Below are 21,790 nucleotides of genomic sequence, written 5' to 3'. Positions count from 1 at the left end.
GACACAGAGAGCGAAAGAGGGCAAGAGACTTGACTTTAAGAGACTCCTGCACTGACAACTCCATGCAGTTCGGAACAAGAACGGCAGCGACCGACTCTGGTTTCATGGGGACATGGCAGAACACTGACACTAACCTCCTGTTCAGAATGTCCCAACAGGTATGTGACTTTCATTTATTTTAAAACATGGCATTTGTTTTTTGTGCTTCTTCTTTCTTTTTTCTTTTTCTTTCCACGTTTCATTTTTGTTTCATTCATCACTACATAGTTAGCCTCTGAACTGTCATAACTATGTCATTGGAATGTGCATGGTTACTTCACTGCTTCCCTAAGGGCTCCTTTTTAAAAGAGGAAAAAAATATTAAAGCTTTAAGTAAAAGCGAAGCGTTTGTTTTAAAGTTCCCAAACAGGGCTTTGCTCCCTGCAAGACTGTTTTCTTTGTTTGCTCTTGTTTTGCTTCAGTCTGTGTTATCCCCCTCACGCTCCCTCCGTCCCACAAATAAAAGTAACTGCTATCCCACCAAAACTCCTTCCTTTCTTCCCGAGTACGTAAGCCCCCTAAACCGAGCTGACAGGGAATTTGGGGGGCCCCTCCGAACAGCGTAATTGACTTCACGTGGCGAAGCGCTGCTCGGAGCTCCGGAGCGGAGCGCGGCGCGGCCGCAGCCGCCGGAGGAGACAGCTCCGGCTCGAGTCCCGCTCCGCTCCCTCTTGCCCGCTCCCTCTCCGGCTCTCCCCCTTCCTGCGGAGCTGCGCCTTGGCGTCTTCCCCAGAGCTGCTCCTTCACCGGGGGCCGCGTTTAAGGCAGCTTGGTATGCTGGTTCTGACGGGAAAGCTAAAATGTTACTGCAAGGCCAGTAATAACTGATAATTAATCACAGGAGCCAGTGTCTCTGTACCATGCACTTGGTGATACGCGCCCTGTGTATTACAGCTAATCTTGCACAATTGCTTGGCTCGGCTCTTCTGGGTGAAGTGAGGAAGGGAAAAAAAAAAAAAAAAAAAAAAAAAAGCGGAAAAAAAAAAAAAAAAAAAAAAAAAAGAAAGAAAGAAAGAAAGAAAGAAAGAAAAGGAAAAAGAAAAACAACACAAAAAACGGCGAGGGAGAAACTTTCCGTTTGGCCGGGGCTCAGGCACAGGAGGGAAGTTCAACCTGGAGGGTTTAACAGGGTGACTTCTTACCAGGGGACGCTTCTCCATTCTGAAAAGTAGTTTCCAATTATGGTCTGACACTGACTGATAATAAATGAAATATTGTTTTAGCCGAAAGAGGAGTTGGTAAATGATTTGTGTGCTTAAATTAGACTTTTATTTAATGTTGGACATCAGATGAATGTACTCATTTACCTGAGAGGCGTTCCAGCGTGTGAGGAGAGAGAAAGTAATTGGGCTTTTGTAGTTTGCAGTGACAAAGCATGCCTGAGTACTGGCCGTAAAACAGTAATTGAATTAAAATATATATATATGTGTATATCAGAAAACTTTAAAGCCAAGAAAGACTCCTAGCAGATAGTTAATAACCAATAGCAGTTGTCTGTGGAGCACAGTTTAAGCTATATAGCTCAGGATAGGATAAAGGCATTTGAATAGGAAATATTTTGATATATCCTGTAGAGGGACCCTGATTACTGCTGATACAGTATGCCGGTATAGAATGTCATCAGCATAAGGCAAATAAGCAACGCCGTTCTCTTTCTCATTCTTGAAAGTAAAGAAAAAAGTTCATTCCTGGTAGAGATGCACATTTCAGAAAAAAGCTGCTTGGCACTAAGAAGTGCGAACTGCTACTGCAGCGCTCGCAGGGCTTGTCAGCTGTGTGCGTCTGTGATACACAGCATATCTGGTTGTGTGGGTGTTGAGCAACAGAGTGGAAAGCAGTTATTCAAATTGCTTGCCGTATTCTTTTATTAAGAAGTGAGATTAAATTTTTGGGGTGGAGAAAAGGTTCTTTCCAATGTCAGCCACAAAAGAGTTAACGCAACTAGATCCAGATAACGATCAATTGATAAATGACGATTGAACCGCATAGATAGCATTAGACTGCCAGTTTAGTATTAGACCTTTTTCAACAGATTTAGCCTCTGTTGTCACTGGAATGCTAGGAAATGTTAGACACTGACAAAGAAAGGAAACAAAACTAAATAAAGAGCATCACTATGTATGTGTGTGTGTGGTGGTGGGAGGTCAGATAATTTAGGACAGCCAGCTCGTTAGGTCAAACCAAACATTCGTGCACGTAAGACAGGCTGTTCAGGCTTTGTTCTCTTCTTAAAAAATACTGTTTAAAATGTGCTAATCTTTGCATGTTTTCTGAATTTCGTACAATGCTGAACATGCGTGGTCATGCTGCGTTCTGTAGGAGAGGGGAGAAAGTAACGTGCTAAATGACTAAATGTGTGGTAGGTGCTGTATCAGTGTGTTTCCTTCTGTTGTAGTACTCACGGTAGCACTGCAAAGGTGGTGATTTTGAGCAGGTTTATTTCTTAAAAGACCATGCTTAACGCGTTTGGGTGCTGCGTTAATCTCCTTGTCATATTTTGTTTGTTTATCATGTGCTAAACATACTCAGTCCAAATATGCTTTCATCATGCTCTAAAGAGGAGGGTAAGTTCTTTTGCTACATGCGTTTCTTCTCTCCTCTTTTCGGATAATATTTTGTCTTATATTTCTAGTTTGTTAAGGCTGTTGCAACATACTGTCTCGTGCAGGCTATAAGCACACACTGTGTGCAAGTGTAGCTGCAAATTTGTTTCTAAGTGCCAGTCGTTCTTTCTAAATCACTGAAATTTTGACTATTGATTTCCGTTACCTATTTTCCTCTATTTGTTTGATAATTATATTTGATCCATCTCCTGGAAATGTAAGTATTTTTAATTTTTTTCCTATTCTTTAAGAACAGTTGTTTTCATGATAACAAATAGCATGATGTTATTAAATGTACGTAACTTGCAGGCAAAGTTTGGCATGGTTTGAAAGAACTGCTTAATGAAACTTTTCCAGTTATACATAGTAATACTACGGACATTTCTTCTTCAAAGTTTGAAGTATAATGCTGGCTTTCTACACGTTTTCTTAGAAGCAAACAAACCCTTAGTCCCATCAGTTTTCCCTGTAGTTGTAATTTAATATCAGGCAGGTTTTTTAGTACAAAGATTGGAACATGGCAAGAAGAAAGATTCAGAACAAAACAAAACCTTGTAATCACTCCCCATTCCTATCCCTTAACTCACACTGCACAGCTCTCTGCATACTCTAGGAGTGAATATCTCTTCTCAGAATGAAAGGAATCTACTTCATCGTTGCAGGGGAATGTATATTTGCTAGAAATTTTAGGATTCATTGTATAGGGCTGAGACATTAATAGCAAGTATGACAGTATTTATTTTTAGATTCTTGAGAGAACAGGAGCGCAGGAAAATGGCATCTCCACATTCCAGAGCAAATTTACCTTTTGGTGGAGTGATAGGAGAAGAGCAATAGTCTCCTAAATTACCTGTCAGAAGTTTATGACGTGACCACTTGACTGCATTGTTTTGCCTATGCACCTTTTTTCAATATAAAAGAGTGTGGTGCGCTTGGAAGAGGTCATCCCATTCTGTATACAGAAGAATGTCTGATAACCTCAGAGGGCATAAATCTTAACTTTTAAAAAGGAGTGCTTCTTTGGGTCACTTTGATCAGTGACAGGTCGAGAATGAGCAGAAACCCTCGGATTCTCTTCCATGCTCATCTAGTTAAGTCCAGGGCACCCACTGCCCATACTGGTTCTGGCAAGGAGCTGTTAACGACAGAAAAGAAGGCCTGGATGTGATTGATTAAAAAAGACAGGCTTTTATAATTTTCTGCTTTCATAAATGTTTTGTGCATTTGTCAGAATAAGCAACGCCGTCTTTCTTCTCCCAGTTACCTTAAGGGCTGTAATGTTCTAAAACACTCTTAAAGTGATTTCAGAAATGCAACCATAGGAGAAACCCACAGTGACACAAAATGCCAGAGCCGTGTACCTTTTTTTGTTGAGAAAGAAGTGTGCTTCATCCATTTCAAACAGAAAGAAGCCTTTTTTTTCTTTTTTTCTCAGTGTGAGAGTGAAAAAGCAGTATATCAGAATTATAAATGGATCTGTGCGTCATTATATAGTAATTTAGGATTCACTCAATGATGTAACAAAATTAACAACATAATTTCATTGTGTAACTGTATCTTATTAAAGAACAACTGTCTGACATTCTCTTACAGTTGCTTTATTTAACTTCATGCAAATATTATTAGTAGTGACATTTCTCTATTGTACATTAGATTCTCTCATTAGCATGATGTGTTAGTTATCACCAGAGAAATCACTTCTAGATAGGTGAGGGGGAAACCAAGAAAACCAAAAATTAAATCAATGATGTATATTAATATAGACGCGTCTGTTCATGAGAGATATGGCACAGTAAATTCAACTTCTTTTCCTTGCATAAATGCATGCTTATTCCAATGAAAACGAAATAATACTTATAGTTTGTGTAGTATGTATTAATACTGCTGGAAATATTACATTGCATGCAGTGTGCACTGCCTATTTTGAGCTGTGCTTGTATTCTACAATCTGATAGTTCCTAACGTTGATGTAGACATAAGCACATAAGCTGTTTATTCAACCTGTATTTAAAGATAGGAGTGTAGGGTAATGTCTAACGGATTGAAGGGGAAAGCTTCTTTAAGTTTCCTTTTTTGATGGTCACAAAGATTGTATGTAATTTTACCATTTATTGTGTAATTAAATGCTTTATTGTAGCGTATAACTATTCTTTTTATATAGGTGTACATGCAAAAAGAGATCAAACGTAACAGAACAGCAGGCTACAGCACTATACATTGATTTATTGTGAACATTTGGGGAGGAAGTTTAATGCTGATAAAATGTGTTTTGTCATTTACAGTAGTTAGCAATCACCTTTGTCAGTGATCATCAACAAACATGATTTGTTCATTCGATATGTATATTTCTTATCATTTAAAGATAAGCTGACCCCAGTATTTTTTGTTGTTGTTTGTGAATAAGTTGATGTACAAGCACGAATTCAGGTGGTTTATCAGGTTGCATGGGCTTATTTCAGGTATCTGCTTTAATTTTGGTGGGTATTTTGTCAAAGCGTAGTTTAGTGGTAAAATGGTTCATTTCCCCTTAGCAAATGAATAGTATTTGCATCAAGAATTTTGTGGTGCTTCTGATGTGCCTCGGAATAGAGGCATTAGAAATTCCTGTACATGACAAAGGCACGGGATGTTTCATGTGGCGTATGGAGCTTGACACACAAGAACATGCAGAAGTATCTGCGTGGCTGTGCGTATGGTACGTGGTTAAAAGGAAAAGAATTCCTCTCAAACCTTCTCTTACTGGATTCATTATTTCCAGGAGAACTAAGACACAGCAGAATGTTTCCAGTTTCTGTCTATTGCACATATACACATTCAGTGATGGAACATATTTGTGCCTTTGTGTCTTTTAGTTGATGATGTGCTAAAAACGCTGTCAGATCTTTGCTTAACTTTGAGATGTGCGTGCACAAAACTGTAAAGTCTGTGTGAAGCTTTGAGGCTTATATTAAAGCACATGCTCAAATATATTGTGCAGTAAGCACCAGTGCTTGATGTTTTTAAACGTGTAGTTTTTCTGTGTTCTTTACTTTGTATTTTAGTAGTTACTTTTTCATGTGTAGTTTTATGTGGATTTGATTAATGTAGTGACAGAACAGATTTGGTATATAACAGCAGCAGAGTCTATTGCTCTTATGTCAGGGTTAAGAGCCAAGGCAAATCTTCCCTAACTAATTAGATGCTGAGTAAGGCATCTTAGTGAAGTTGGGGCAAAAGTGAATGGGTCACAGCTGAGGCAAGATTGCAGGGACTGTAGTGATAGTGAAAGCATTCACGTTTGCCAGGTCACTGTGACACTGCGCTGATTGCAAAGGAACACTCTGTGCACTGATAGAGAACTGCCGTCATAAAGTACAATCAGAAACAAAAGCTTTTACTTTTTACTAGAAGTGCTCAAAACACATGCTGTGTCTAGCTTTCTTTGCTCAGTTATTCTTCTGAAACAATAGTGTGGGGATGTGTGCCTGTAAATTTGCCTTGTAGACTAATGGTTCTTTGCAGTTGAGAATTTGCAAACTTGGGGTTCCTAGTATACCCAGGAGGGGATAAATGATACTGCCTCCAGAAAGAGAAGGCTGAAACACAGGAGATAGAAAAAGAGAGTTACATCGTTGCCGACTCTGAATTTTTCAGTTCAGAAAGAGAATTGCTAATGCAGCTTTTTCCTATAATTCAGGGAAAACAGTAGCAAATTTCAGCATCTAGATTAACTATAGTTAAGGGTTTAAATTTTTGCCCAGCTAGTCTGTGGATGGGGATAATCTTAAAAAGCAGCTTTATTAAATGAAGGTGTGTTTGCTTATTTACAGTTTTTAAGTGATGCAAAATGGCATACTTTAGCTAAACATCAGTCCGTCTAACAGCTATCCAAAACAAGAGACTGTACATCACACTGTGGATAATCATCTGTTGCTTTGTTGCTGCTCACCCCACTCATTATAGTAATGCCCTAATGCCTCCTTTCCCTTACTGAAATATTTGACAACGGTTTTCTCAATGATTTTCCTTCACTGACAGAGAAAACAGTGCCAGTTGTACGGCAGTTGTTTTGTCATAGACATTTTGTCTTAGAGAGGCCATCTCTTTTGGGGGGGAGGGAGGGGGGTGCTGGGGAGTCATCTCGGAATTGCTTTGATCAGTGTGAACTTGCCAACAATGTACCATTGATGCCATTCTGACTCTCTTGGGAAGCCATTGCATCCCCATCCTCTACCGATGATGCGTATCTGTGCACTTGTGCAAAGGAAAGACGAGAGCGTCATCTGCCACTTACAGAGCACTGGAGTTCAGAAGAGAAAATGACACGATTACGAGCCTGCTATTCCTTCCCGTGCACAACACAGAAGTCAACGAGCCTTTCTTAGAAAGTGAATAATAAGTGGTGCTGTAGGAAGCTTTATGGAAAGTGAGAAAAATTGTTCTGGTGTTGTCATTGAAGCTGAAATGTACAGTCCCTGGCAGTTAAACTTACTGTGATGTTTGAGATGATGTTTGTCTGGAAACAGACGACAACAGAAATATCTCAGTGGAGATCAGTGCTGCAGTCTGTGGATACTGGCATATGTCACTGGTAGAAGAATTGGAGAGGTGTAGTAAATACCTCTGTTTTCTGTGATATGTCCTGCGACTGGTGCTGAAAAGAGCTTTGATTGCTCTAATTTTTCTCAATAGTTTTGAAAAAGGATCAGTGAGACACAACTGATGAACACATTTGGCGTTGAGGTTGTTCTTTTTAAACTTCATTTAGCCAGAATGCCAGGGAAGAAAATAGACTGCCTGGATCCCTGCATACATGTATTTGCTCCATGAACTCTGTGATGTATTTCCTAAAGATTGGTGACTGTACAATGGAATACTTCTGGCTTTGAACAGGTTGAATGAAAATGTCATACAATGTAGTTCTTTAGAGATGAACAATTCAACATTTGGAGTGTTCCACTGAGAGGAAAGCAGAATATAAAGGCTCATATCCTTTCTGTGATCCAAGTGTATATTTTCCATTCATGTCATTGGAGGCCCTGTCATGCATCAAGGACAGCATATAGTTCAGGTACGGAATTGCATATAGTAGTATATTAGCCTTCAGAGTGAGCTGGAACTAGGAGCTCAATTCTCTAAGCCTTCTGTATGCGTGTAACTTTTATGAAACTAAATGTGCAGGTATTTTGCAAGACAAGATTCTACAGCTGTAAGGAAAGTTGCTCTTGTGTGTTTTAATCTTTTCTATTATTTAGGCTCCAAGAAGATGAACATCATAAGAAAGAAAAAAAAAAAAAAAAAGAAAAAAAAAAAAGTTTGACATTGCACTTTCTTAAACCTGCCTTTCTGTTTTATCACAGAAATTAAAATGGGTTCTCTTTAAAGGTCTCTGGTTGTCTCAGCTTCTAGGCAATGTAGGCCTGTGCATGATTTTATGTATAAATTACTGGAAGCTCAGTATTTCATGGATTAACGTGGAAGCCAAGCAAAATTATGGTTGTAGTTTGCCTCTGCAGTTTCTTTTTGTTGGTGGTGGTGGTGGTTTTTGTGTTTTGTTTTTTTTTTGTTTTGTTTTGTTTTGTTTTGTTTGTTTGTTTGTTTTTGCCAGAAATCCAAAAATGACATTTAGAAAGAGGAAAATGACATGAAATTGAATTAGAGGAGAAATAGTTACAGGAGTCCTTACATTTAGCGTGGTTCCATTTAGGAACTGCCAACTTTTCAATAGCAAAGGTAGCACCACAGTCAGAGAGAAGGTATTTTCCTCATTAGGGTAGCATTTTGAAAAGAATTCTCATTGACGTTAAAAAAAAATGTCTTCCCAAAGTTTATTATCTTATTTGTTTTCCCTTTAAAAGAAAATATCAAAAACCAAACAATTCTGAAGATTTATTATCAGGTCTTTTAATGCAGATTCATTTCCTTTTAGCGTACTCATTGTCACTTGCCTGCACAGAGTACGAGACACCGTGTACTGTACTGCAGTTTTATTGCTGCTTTCAGAGGGATGTCTTGTGAGATGTTACGGCTTCTGCGGAAGTACAACAGCAAAATGTCATTTTATGATAGATCATTATTGATATCCTTTATTTATTTATGCTTTTCCTCATTTTTCATTCCTTTCTTTTTTTCTTGCTCTTTATATATGTATAGGAACTAGTTTTAAAAACAAAACAAAAAAAAAAAAAAAAAAACCAAAAATAAAAATACAAAAATCCTCTTCTTGGTAGTAATTGAATAATTAAAGCAGTCTGGATGATAAGGCACCATAGAAAGAGATGAGGGGTAGAGAAGAGAAGCATCCCTTCCAAGGGTGGCTGAATGTAGGTGCTGACATGCAAAGACTTCAGTGTTTTGCATTTCAGTGTGCCTGTATGCAGGAGTATGATAAGAATGTGTGATGCTTTGGCTTACCACATGGAAGGTGCTGAAAAGCATCTCAATTTGATCTCTGCGTTGCACAGTTTCTTAACCAAGACATTGCTATAATTTAAAAAACAGTTTGCAGTGTATTTGCATTCCAGTATTTCCAGTATGATCTTTGTGAACATCTGACAAAACAATAAAAATCAAGAAAGATGGGGGAATAAAATTTGTAATATAATGAAATACTCTTCTTTCTTTCTTTCTTTCTTTCTTTCTTTCTTTCTTTCTTTCTTTCTTTCTTTCTTTCTTTCTTTCTTTCTTTCTTTCTTTCTTTCTTTCTTTCTTTCTTTCTTTCTTTCTTTCTTTCTTTCTTTCTTTCTTTCTTTCTTTCTTTCTTTCTTTCTCTTCTTTCTCTTCTTTCTCTTCTTTCTCTTCTTTCTCTTCTTTTTTTTTTTTCCCCAACAGAATTAGTAGACAAAAATAATCAGCTTGGTCATCAATGGGTTGTTTTAAAGAAATTAGAACTACAAACCTCTATCACTGTGTTCAGATTTTGTTCTTAATTAAAATTATCCCAAGTAATTTTTATTGATAGTTATCATCTAGAACTTAAATTTTATGGCAACCTGTAAAATAGCTTTCACAGTCATATAGTCTTCTTAGAATTGCTACCAACTGTATTTCTGAGTAGTGGATATTGGAGCTTTCACAGTTTCTGTCATAACTTTCAGTGGCTGTTCTCTGAGCAGTTTGATAAGAATGTCTGAAATAGATGTCTTAGGAAGGAGGGAGGTATAAGCTAATGAAGAGTATGCGAGGAAAAAAATAATTACTTCCAGCTGGCTTTTTATAATAAAACTACTATTAAAATGAGGAGGTCCATTAGCAAGAATTTAATTATATATTTTCTTACATTTCTAAATAAACATCATAGTCTTTAGAAAAATAAGCCTTTAATGAGTTAAGCGTGACGGCCGTCGCTCTATCCAGGGAAAAGTATAAAGAAGTACCAACTCATCTACCCTGCCTTAATGCCCCACAGCAGTTGACATTGCTGGAATGCCTCCTGCAGCTGGTGGCATATGACTGTCATTTGCAGCAGGATATACGGAGAGTTTACACAATGGAGGCATTCATGAAAGTGTTCCTCATCTGGGACTCCTGCAAGCTCTCATTTTATTGACCCTGTCAGAATTTAACTGGTATGCTGTCAAATTATGTGTTGCTTTATCTAATATTAGTTTTTCTTTTAAATTAGAATGCACAGAAGACGAGGTTCTAGAAATCAGGTACAGAAAGGAAAAACATCTTCTGTTTTACTGTTTCTAAATGAAGAAAAACTAGTAGCTGTTTAGGAACTTTATCATTTGTAATACAGACTGCAAAGATTCTATTTCTTGTTCAAGATTAAATAGTGCGATTTATTTAGAGAGATTTTTTCGGTTTCCTTCTTTCTTTCTTTTTAACATTCAAAGCCTTAAACAAAAATCCATTTCCTAAATTATCTTATCCCTCAGGTATAACTGTATACAAACAGTTTTATAAAACAGCTCTCTCTTTAATTGCTGGTGTCCTTAAAGATAGCAAGGGAGGTGCTGTCTATGCAGGCTTCCCCAAAAAGAGCTTTATTCATAACCTCCTCTTGCATCTTTATGCAGAAAGCCACAGAGAAATATCTGATGTTCAATGGTTTTTATAATGATCTACAAACAATATAATAATCTGAAAGGTGATTGATGATTGCAAATTTGTTCTTTATATCGCAGATTAACTACTTATTAATTCAACAGTGTTGAGGCATGACCTCTCCAAAGCCATAATTTGCATTAAAAAAAGTGTATGCGCAGCTTCGTTGATATCAGGGAGAAAACTGGTTACAGCAACAGACAGCATACCAAAACATTGACTTTGTGCAAGTGGAGCACACTGCAAGAAGACCACCTTACACAGTCAGTTACACTTTTTAACAGATCCTTCTGTCCACCAGTACATTGCTGATGCAACACTAATGATCAATTCAGAAAGGGGAGAGGGATTAAGAAAGAATGTTCAGATTGTTTTAAAAAAATAAATGTTAATCTTCATTTCTGCTAGAAACCAAGCCTCTCAACTCTCCAACATATTTTTGTTCCTGTACAGGAAGAAAGGTATAGCATCTGTCTGTGTGACAGGAGATCTCATTGCCATAGATTTTACTAACTACGTTTTCCATCGTTCTTCTGCTTTTAAAAAAATATTTGTTAGAATATTGATAGCTGAATAGTAAGCATTGCCTTATGTAAAGAAATGTATATGGATGATTGTGCTTGTCATGTGCCATTTATAATTTCCCTTTTCTTCCCACTTTGGTTCCATCTTTACATTCTCTTCAGAGTACAAGATAAATCATTTTGAATGTGAAAGGCAAAAAAATTAAAACAGAATATTATTGCAGTATTTTGCAAATTCTCCTGAAGTGTCCCTTGGAAACCTACTGAGATGTTAGATCTGAGATGTTGGTGTAAATGAGAAAGTCAATGGAAGCATTTTAATTGACTTGGAATTGTGTGTTGGTTGTTGGATTCCTGACGAATGTCAGACTTACCTGATAACTGATTTAAGAGAATTTCAATTTCTTTTTTCCATTGTCAAGTGCTGTTAGAGGAAGTCAGCCCATAGGTATACATATATATGTATGTATATGTAAATGTGTACGTCAGCGTATATATAAGTCAAAAACAAGGTATCTCAAAATATTGCACTTCTATAAAGATTCCTGTTGAAAAACAGTACTTGACAACACTAGCAAATTAATTAATTTCAAGTGCTTAGCCCAGTTCTCAATGAAATCAATAAAAGCATGAATCAGAAAACTGGTCTGGGGGCTTTTCCTACAGTCTCCTTAGGAAGAGGTAATTCTTACTTTGCTTGTTTTGTGATGGAGCAGAGGAAAAGTACACATAAAGGGAAGGAAGCAAAATTTCAGGAAGGGTTTATAACATTAAAGCTTTAGTACAAATAATGCAAAATGTATAGACATGTGGCCTCTAAAATCCAGGTTCCTCAAAATTTTAATTATGTATTTATGAGAAGGTGCGTGGTATGTTAGCTGTTAAAAAAAAATACCAACAACTCTATGACAACAGTGACTCAGGTGAGATAGTTGCAGGTTTTGTTTGTTTGTTTTTTCTTTGAAATGTAATTTTATTTTTGCACAAAAATGTGCTTTTCATTAATCCTTATCTTCATTAATGAAATCTTTCAGAAGGCGATGAAATTAAGTGATTTACATCATAGCAGAAAGTCCAGTGCTCTTAGAAAGTAATACAACATCACAGTTCCCAAGCCAAAGCTAACCCCACTTTAAACATCTTCAGTTAGTATTTAAGCATATTTTGCATGAAAGTTCCTTAGATATTACATTTTATTTTTTTTTTTGTTATTCCTTTTCTGCTTTTTACTAATGTTGGGAAGCTACGAGCTGGGTGTGAAAATGTTTCTGCATATGCCTTGCATATGCAGTTTTGTAATTGCAAAGTTGAAATTTGTTTTTCCCAAAATAGACCTATGGAAATAACGTTTTCTATGATTTATCAATTTACAGTTTTAAAGGCTTTTTAATAATACCAAGATCAAATAAAAGTTTTCTAGTATGTAAAGTACACAAAGTATGGTAATACATGAAGGGCATGAAGGAAAGTCATAGGCATGAGACTGATTTAAATGTTTATTAATTTTTTTTTCTGAGCCTCTCCCTTCCATGCCACATCCCATCCCTTCTAAAATTCAGAAGTGGTCAGGTGTGGGGTTTTGATTCTATACACTAACTTGCATATGCATGTTTATACACCCACAAACTGTAAAAAGAAAGCTGAGTAAATGTGGCTTCGGGGGAAAGAAAGGAGTGGTGGGCGCAGATACCAGCTGGAGCTTGATGCACGCGTTCTCTTCTGTGGCACCATTTTGTTGTTGATGTGGGAATGTAGCTAAACAGTGGCTGCAGATGCTTCTCTAAATAAGAATCCACATAAATTCCAGCTGTGAACTTGTGATTCATCCTTCCTTGCACAAAAGATATGTTTCCATATGTCCCATTATGTTCCATATTTGATTTTTATCACACACTGTGTGCCAGTCTAAATCTCATCTACTTGCTTTTTATGCATCCTGTAAACCTTTCTGTCATCCCTCTTTGAATTAGGCTCATAATGCACCTCAGCCTCCGTGAAAAATAAAATAAAATAAAATAAAATCCTCATTAAAATAATAGAGCATCCTGTAAATAATTTTTTAATGAATCAAGTATATGAATAATATATCTGTGTAACTACCCTAACACAGAATCTGGACACATACAGAGAACCATGGTAGAAATACTAGAAGTATTTCTCTTGTTTCTACCTCTATCATCCTTAAAATATCTGAGTTCATAATATTTTTACCTTAAAAATATATGTATCTTACTTTACCTACTCTAAATGGATTCTTGTGATTTTATCTGTAATCTTCTCAGGTATTTAATGTACCTAGCTTCTCTTTATATTTTTAAAAATATAATTCATTGATCAAAGGATAAATACCCTCATTTTGAACTCTGAATACTCTTCATTGTTAAACCATTTATGCTCTGAGACTGACAAAACAATTGCAAAACTGTCCCTGTTTTCACGATGCTAATTATCTTTTTAATTATCATTAGTTGTCTTTTCTTTTTTTTTCTTTTCTTTCTTTTCTTTTTTCTTTTTTTTTTTTTTTTTTTTTTTTTCTTTTCTTTTTTTTTCACATTATTCTTATCTGGTATGTTGTCTAGATTGGAATTCAGGATATATTTTTTCTGCTAATATAATCATAGGTGCAGGTTGTGGCATCTAGAAATGTAGATGCTCTTGGCCTCTGGAGCATAGAAAAGTACAGTGTTAAGGGTATTTAAAATCAAAGTAAAGATTTCCAAAGGCTAGCTGAATTGTGCTATAGGTTTTTGATTTGGCTTATTATCATACAGTTTTGAGATACGTGGTCCCTACCTCCTAACTGAGAACTATCGCCACTGGTCAGCTCTGTTGGAAACGTAGTGTTGCTGAAGCTTTGCAGTAAGTTTTACGTATGATGGATGTCGCTGACTGTCATGAGACTACTCAAAACATGAGGCAGACGTGAACATTGCATTAGACAGCTGTGGTCCACAAAGTAACTGTCTTAGGATAAAATCTCAGAGGTTGCTATAATTATTGAAGTAATGATGAAAGTACTAAATTTGGTCATTGGCTTTTGCAAGTTAATACATCTAGTGCTTGTATTTCCAGTGCAAATTAAAATGGCAGATCAGGAGTAGGATGAACGCTTGTGGTCTGTAGAAGTGAAACTGCAGTGCAGATGATGCAGCAGAAGACCGAAGAAAAGTACTACAGCAATACAGTTTTTTGAAACAGGGTTTAACAAAGCAAAGATTGACATCTGCTGTAAAAAGGCATCACTTGGATGACTGCAGAATTATGTGCAGAATTAGTCTTCGGTGTCTTTGTTTAATGAGTTGGGACTAGATGGGGAATCTGGTGAAAATTAGACTATTCACAACTGAAATTCTCCAGGCAAGTCAGATAACAACATCGTACCAACATTTTTCAACAGAACAGGTAGTTAATTTGTTTGCATTTTAAGCTGAAGATCATTGTGTTACATATTTCTGTGGGAACAAAAAGGGAGAGCATCTCGTTAAAATGATAGGTAACTGGGGCCTGTTCTCAGCGGTGTCAGTGGTACAATTGAGTTGAATCACTGGTCACTGTCAAATTGCAATCAAAATGCAGATAAGTTTAGAATAAACATAATAAGGTGTTGGTGTGTTTCCAGAACTGTCTAGATGACTTTAACTGGAGAAGAGACTGGAGATTAACAGCTTGTTTTACAGCTGAATTAGGTATTTCAAATCAAGTGACTGGTGCTGCTTGTAACAAAGCATCTGTAAAGAGTGTCCATATGACGTTGGTATTTTGTGCTCAAGAAATTCAATGTCAACACAGCTGTGACTTACCACTTTTAGCAACCTCTTAACTGGGAATTAGATAAAATACCTTCAATTTGGGCATGGGGTTAGGGGAGAGTACTGGGACAGGAGTATAATTTCAAATGCTATTAATTTTCACAAAATAACATTTGTGAGCTTTGTCTTGCCAGATAGTCTACAATGCTTTTCCTCATTTCACGTGCCAGGTTGTTTTTATATTATCATTTCCTTCTCTGCAATGTTTATCTTTTCTGAGAATGGTGAAATGTAAGCTGTTGCAGAGTGGGTGGGTGGCACACATTTGCACAGTAACTCCTAAAACACAGAGCAAGCATTTTATTTGGGTTTAGAAAACCACTGAGAGAACTTAATGCAGCTGCTCTCTTGGCATCAAAGTGAAACATGTAAAAATCTCACTTTCTATTTTAAATAACCTTAGGGCTGTTGAGTCAGATATTTCCGGGTTGACATGTTTTGCACATGAGTGACAGTGGCATTGAGTATATATAGTAAATCTTAATGTTCCACTGAATCTCTTCACTCTTTTATGAGCTTCACAGAGTACTCATCCTTAACAAAATGTCAAGTTAAAACATGTCACTTTACCGTAGTTGAAATTACTTACTTGTTTTTAATCAAAGAAGCAACTCTTAATGGGCTGTTTTACTGTAGGCAGTCAGGAAAGGAGCTTTCCAGTTTAGCAGCAAGTAGTTCTTCAGACCCATTATTTGCTGTCAGTTCTACTTCTCATCCAGCAATGTAGAACGAGATACACGATTAAAATCTCAGGATGCTGAATCAGGATGCTGGTGCTGCCTATCATACACCAACTAGAATTAATATTTTTAAGAAAAGTTAAGACATTATTAATGCATGGCTTTCAATTCTGTTAGGCTGTAGTCCAGTGGTTCCTAGGAACTTTGCTATGTTAGAGATCTCTGTCAGCATCTGAACTAGTCTTGCTGATAATTAAGATAATTTATAGTAGAGCGCATCTTTGATTCTAGCTTTCTCAGACTCAAGGTGAGGCTAAGATGAGCATTGTCTTATAGTCTGTATAAACTTTGTATCCTATGTGGTGAAGTAAAAAGCTTTCTCAAGGCTCTCAGAAGCTCAAGATAGACAATTTTAGTGAATTCAGTCCATATTCTTTTTATTCAGTTGAAAACCCTCCTCTCAACTATGCTGCGTGTATTGTATATTGATCTGGACAGACTAGTCATCATCTCAAAGATCGCAACAACACTGTTACCTAGATTGCTGTATTCTTTGTTTCTTGAGGATGATTTGCTACCTGTTAACTGGAGACAAAATGAAAAAGAATAAAGACTAGGGTTTCTTCTAAAAGAAAATATTAACCATGTTTCTCCTCACCAACAAGTGCTTCAAATTTGGAGTTGTTTCTTGTCAGTGAAGTGCTCTGGAGCGTTCTGCTGATTCAGGTACGATGGGTGGTTTCACTCAGTATGATGTTTTTAAGTGTACAAATGTAATTTTGAGGATGACATATTTTAATTTTGTTCATAGTTACCTTTTGGAGCTTTTATTATTTTTGAGGGCTTCTCTCAGCACCTGATAGGAACGTGTAAAGTCTTCCAGAAATTCTCTTCGAAGTCGAATGTGTTCCCTCTCAGTACTGTGAAAGCACTTAAATAACTAAAGGCTGTTTTAAAAGTAAATAGGAAAATTGAGACTTTAAACTCTGTTGTTGTTACTATACTGAAATATTTACAATCACAGCTCCAAAAAGCTGCATACCTTTCTCCTAACTAAAAGAAAAAAAAATACACTGAAAGATCTTTCTTTTCAGGGTAATGCATGCTTATCGTTGTATGTTACAGCAAAAATGCTCTCTTTTTTATTTTTTTTTTATTTTTTTTTCTTTCTGGTAACTAACAGTGTGCACTGTTTATTATATTATTGAAATAATATAACTTTACAAGGCTAGGTTCCAGTTTGGAGTCATGACTTGCAAATGGTGATTCGACTTGTTCTTTATCTGAGACAAGGACTCTTCCTGAGGCAAGTTCAGCAGTACAGTTAATATAACTCCTACAGTTTTTGCATAAGATGATTGTTCATTGCTAGATATCTTTAAAAATCATTCACAATACAGGTTATATGCGATGCTTTTTCTTTTTCATACAAAAAGTTCAGTGAAACTATACGATTATGTAGAGCTAAAAATTGGTTCGTAATGACCAATGCATTTGCAATATTAAATTAAATGTTCAAGTATGTATTTGCTTTGGGGTTTTTTTTGGTGTTTTAACTTTGTTATTTTGAATATCCTGCTTCTTTAGACTCTCCATCCTAGTTCATTATCCAAAGATTTCAGCTGCAACTTCATTTATTTACATCACTTTCATTTGCTTTTATGTTTATTTTAGTAGTACAATTTGTTTTCTCCCATCAGTCAGCAAACACTTGAGCTCCTTATGGGATTTACATTGGTTTTCAAATAGTTAAACCATTATTAGACTTTCAAATTATATTGTAAGGTGAGAAGAACCATTCTGGATGAAAGAAATTTCCCATATTCTAAAAATAAACTTGAGTGTAATGATTGTCATCACAAAACATGTCACACAAGCGTTCTTTTGTATTACATGATCTTTGTCACACGAGGAAACATGCTATGGAAGTTTGTGTTTTTCTCTCCACGTGAAATATACACACAAAAAATTACAAGTTCATCTAGCCAGCCACTCTCTAAATATTTTTGAACTACTTTTTCTGCGTAAAAAATTTCCATTTTAATTAGATTGCTACAGGTTAATACAGGAATGGGAGAGAGGCTATAAGTTAATTCATATCCAGCCAAACTCAGCTAATTTCTTATATCTTTATACTGCTGCATCTCCTTCTCCCTTCACCAGTACTTTTAAAAAATGAGATTCCAGGAATATCAAGAAAGCATATAAGATTTCATATTTCACAATATTCAGTCTTCACAGAACTATTTGAACCGGCATTTCTTGGTGTCCTTGTCCCCACCCCCCACCACACAGCTGTCACTAACACAGGAAAGGGACTGGGGGAGGGAAGGAGGGAGCCCTGCTAAAATCGTGTCACGTAGCACTAATTCATCTGCTCTCATTAGAGTGAGCGAGGGACAGCAGTGATGGCCAAGAGCTGCACTCCACACATGACACACGAACAGTTTGGGGAATAGAAAATTGCTTTCTCAGGAAGCCCAGCCAATTAAGGACTTGACCATATTGAATGTCAAGTGTTAATTTAGGTTTTTCTTCATTTTCCCAGTAGTAATGCGGGTCCTGTGATGAGCAAATACATGTCAAGTAAAAGTTGATTGCATGAAGGACCTGGGTATTATATGTCACTGACAAGTCACAAATGTACTCTAGTCTTTTAACCCCTTAGGTGAGTCCGGAAAGGGGGGAGGGGAGTAAGAGGGGGATTAAATGTACTATAATGATAAGAATAGAAAGCTTATATTAGGGAGAAGTCTGAATGGGACAGACAGGAATAGAAATTGTGCAGGAGGCTAGGATGCAGATTTTCTGCCATTGGTGCACATATGTGGTACCTTTCCATGTTATAATTAATAAACAGAGCTAAAGGCCCCCTTAGGATTCTCGAGGGTTTCAAACAAGCCTGTGAAGCATGCATGTTATGTCCTACATAAGGTTTCATGTGAAGAGAAGGGTAAGAGGTGCATAGTGCAAGAAATATTCCTTTAGGTGTGACCTGTTTTGAAAGAAAATGATTTTGCATTCTTTAAGTAAAAGAAAATATATATGTTTCTGAGATCTTTGTTAAATTAAAAAAAAAAAAAAAAAAAAAAAAAGACGAAATTCATGTGTGAGAGCAAGAGATTATGAAGCAGTGTGAAGCACTTTACTGTCAAAACCAGATTCATTTTCCAGCTTGTGTGTTTTTCCTGGTTAATTTCACAGACATAGTAACACCCCAGAAGGCCGCCTGCCCTAATGTGATGTTGTACCTGCCTCTCCCAGTGAAGGAAAGGGTGGCAGAAGCGATAGCACTGAAGTCTGTTTAAGTGCAGTAGCATTTACTTTTACTAGATGTGAATATTTACGTATCATCTATAGCATCTAATTTCCATTCATCAGCATATTATTTACATATGAATGTTCTGAAAGTAAGAGAGTGTCTGTTTCTATTGCAATTGTATAATTGACCAAAAGATTTCCTACAACAATGTAGCTGCTGTTGTGTAGCAGAAAAACAATGAAACAGAAGTGACAATTATGCAAACACCTAGAAAGTTGTCCACACCTTTTTAATTTCACCTAAGATGAGACTTAAAAGCCACTTAAGCTTTTCAGGAATTTTTATAATTCATTTTTTTTCCCTATTTTTCTTTTTTTTTAATATATTTCTTTTTATTTTATTTTTTATTTTTAGTATCAAAGTCATACATAGGTAACTGGTTGTTTAAGGCTTATCATCACCAAGCGCTCTGTCTGTGTGCTAAATATGACTGGTCTAATCCTTGTTAGGATGGATTTTCCCTATTGCTCCTTTGGATTTTGCTCCTCTGCATAATGATGAAGGTACTGTGCGTACCATGAAGTGTTCAATAGACATACATACAACATTCTTCATTCTCACGGTGGTGACTTGGCACATAAAATGAACACAAAGTTAACCTGTAAGTGTTGAATTCTGAAACTGGCCTGTTTTCCAGACAAAAGGGGGGAAAAAAAAAGTTTTGATTTGTGTTTTCTGGACTAGAATTAGATTTTCTATGTGTATAAAATTGTGTTATTTATGTCATTAAATTGAACAATTTTTATGTTAAGAAACAGTTTCAAGAATCTGACTTGTCTTAATGCAGTTTTATTTTGGGTTTTTGCGAAAACATCCTGTACATACAATCCATATCAAAATAAACCCAACTTATTTCTCCCTCCCTAGCTTTCTCTTTTGATTTTAGTTAAGTACTGTCTGTAGATCTCAGCTGGCATTTAGAATGGCGTTTTAATCGTAGCTGCTTCTCTTCTGCAAGGTGTGCAGAGGGATTTTGCTAAGTTTCCTTAAACTAAATTCTGATGATGGCATCTCAGGTTGCTGATTCAAGATTTTACTCCTCTGTGGTGTCACTTTTGACGGATGGTACCTGATGCAATCAGCCACTGCTAAGGCAAGGCCCTCCTTTGACCATAGGGTCCAAAGGAAAAAAAAAAAAAAAAAAACAAATAAAAAAAATCCCACTATCCCACAACTCTCCACCCAACAACCAAATAGGGCAGGCTGTTTCTGAATTGCTATTTCCCAGTGCTTTAGCAGAAGATGCCTCCCTTTGCGCATGTTTTTGATAAATTTAAGAAGTCAAATCACTGACACAGATGGATAATCCAAGTGTATAGGGTGAAGAGTTATAAATTAACACATTATTCCCTCTTAATGTGAAATACTTGAGAATGCATTTTCTCAGTCCCTTGACATCTACCCAGTGAGGGCTCGCATTGTACTTTTCAAGTGGCATTGATTTGTTAAAGCGCTGAATTAGCATCTCAGGCCAGCTGCCTGTTCCACTGTTGTGTTGTTGGGTTCATTCTCTCTCTCTCTGCCTTGCTTCCCGCTGCCTTGGCCACACACAGGGCTTCAGCCTGCTTACCCCAGCTTTTCCCTTCTGTTATTTTAGCTAACCAGGTAATACACTCACCAAATGTGCCTTGCCGAGCCCGGTAAATTAACATATTTCTCGAGTATAAAACTCACAATACACACATGCATATATATGTATGTGCTTGTGTGCATAGTGCTTTTGGTTGGACCAGGGAGGAAATAAGCAGGAGGTAGAGGGGGAAAAGGTAATGGGTTACCAGGATGAATGGCTGTATTTACTAGCTTCATTCTCTAGTGAAGTTATACTTTGTTCTTTTATTTGATAACGCGTTGTGGTGAGGTCTTCTGTATAGCAGCAAAGTCAAAGGGAAAATGGGAAAAAATAGAAGGAATATATGTCAAGTCAGAAAAGCTGTGGAAATGCAGTATTAAACTTCACATTACAGATCTGAATTTCAGTCTCTTATATTTGGTCTAGTTCATTAATGAATCTCTGTGCAAATCTAAAGAGAGCTTGTGCATATATATGCCTGGATATAAATAAGCTATTTATAAATGTGCTTTTAAAAAATTATTATTCTGGTTGTAATTAGCTGTTTTAAAGGCTTCTTCCAAACCCTTCTTTCCTCTCTCAGCCTATCCCTACTGCTGCTATTTTAGTATTCACTTTTAATGTTTTCAGTGCAACTTCATACTTTATATTTCTCATGGTGGTACCTGACAGATTTGTAGCTATGCCCTAATTGACTAAATTACATTAGTAATACGTGTATGGCAGTAATGAAGATTATGTACATGAAATTAACATTACATTTCATTTAAAATGGCTAATAAAATGGTCATATTTTTATCTTTGGTTCTTTGGCATAGATTAACCAGATTTCTAGAGCTTATGGAGTTTCTGTAGTGCAAATCAGTGTTGAGAACTGGCACGACTCTCTTTTATACTAGTCTTTTTATTTCATGCTACACTACACAGTCATTATTCCTGTACTGTTTTGAATATCTTTTTCTTAATATTGTTTGCTGGGAAGGTTTAAGGTAATTTCTTTCACGTGCTAGGCTTCTGAGAATGGAAATTTCAGGAATAATCAACAGAAATATTTTTTTTGTTTTTATAACATGACAAATTCTGTTGAGATGCGGTCCGTCTGTTTTGAAGATCTTTGTTGCTGCTCACCCAATGTGACACTCTAGCTGCATAAAAGTATGGGTTTCATTCCTTACCTATTTTCATTTTATCCTTTTGAAGGTTATACAC

At 36.6% G+C, this 21,790-nt stretch overlaps 1 protein-coding gene across 3 annotated transcripts in view; it reads left to right on the top strand.

Moving 5' to 3' along the window:
* The window catches only part of BNC2 (basonuclin zinc finger protein 2), a 339,631-nt gene that overhangs the window by 99,192 nt on the left and 218,649 nt on the right, over positions 1-21,790 (top strand). For all 3 annotated transcript variants that reach the window (XM_072359861.1, XM_072359860.1, XM_072359862.1), the window contains exon 2: positions 1-158. This exon is cut by the window's left edge and continues 43 nt beyond it. In XM_072359861.1, the coding sequence (XP_072215962.1) occupies positions 1-158 (158 nt within the window). The remainder of the gene's footprint in view (positions 159-21,790) is intronic.

Source organism: Excalfactoria chinensis, chromosome Z, assembly GCF_039878825.1.
Source record: "Excalfactoria chinensis isolate bCotChi1 chromosome Z, bCotChi1.hap2, whole genome shotgun sequence".
Classification (NCBI taxonomy): domain Eukaryota; kingdom Metazoa; phylum Chordata; class Aves; order Galliformes; family Phasianidae; genus Excalfactoria; species Excalfactoria chinensis.
Note: the sequence above shows the minus strand (reverse complement) of the source record. Positions and strands in the feature narration are given on the sequence as shown.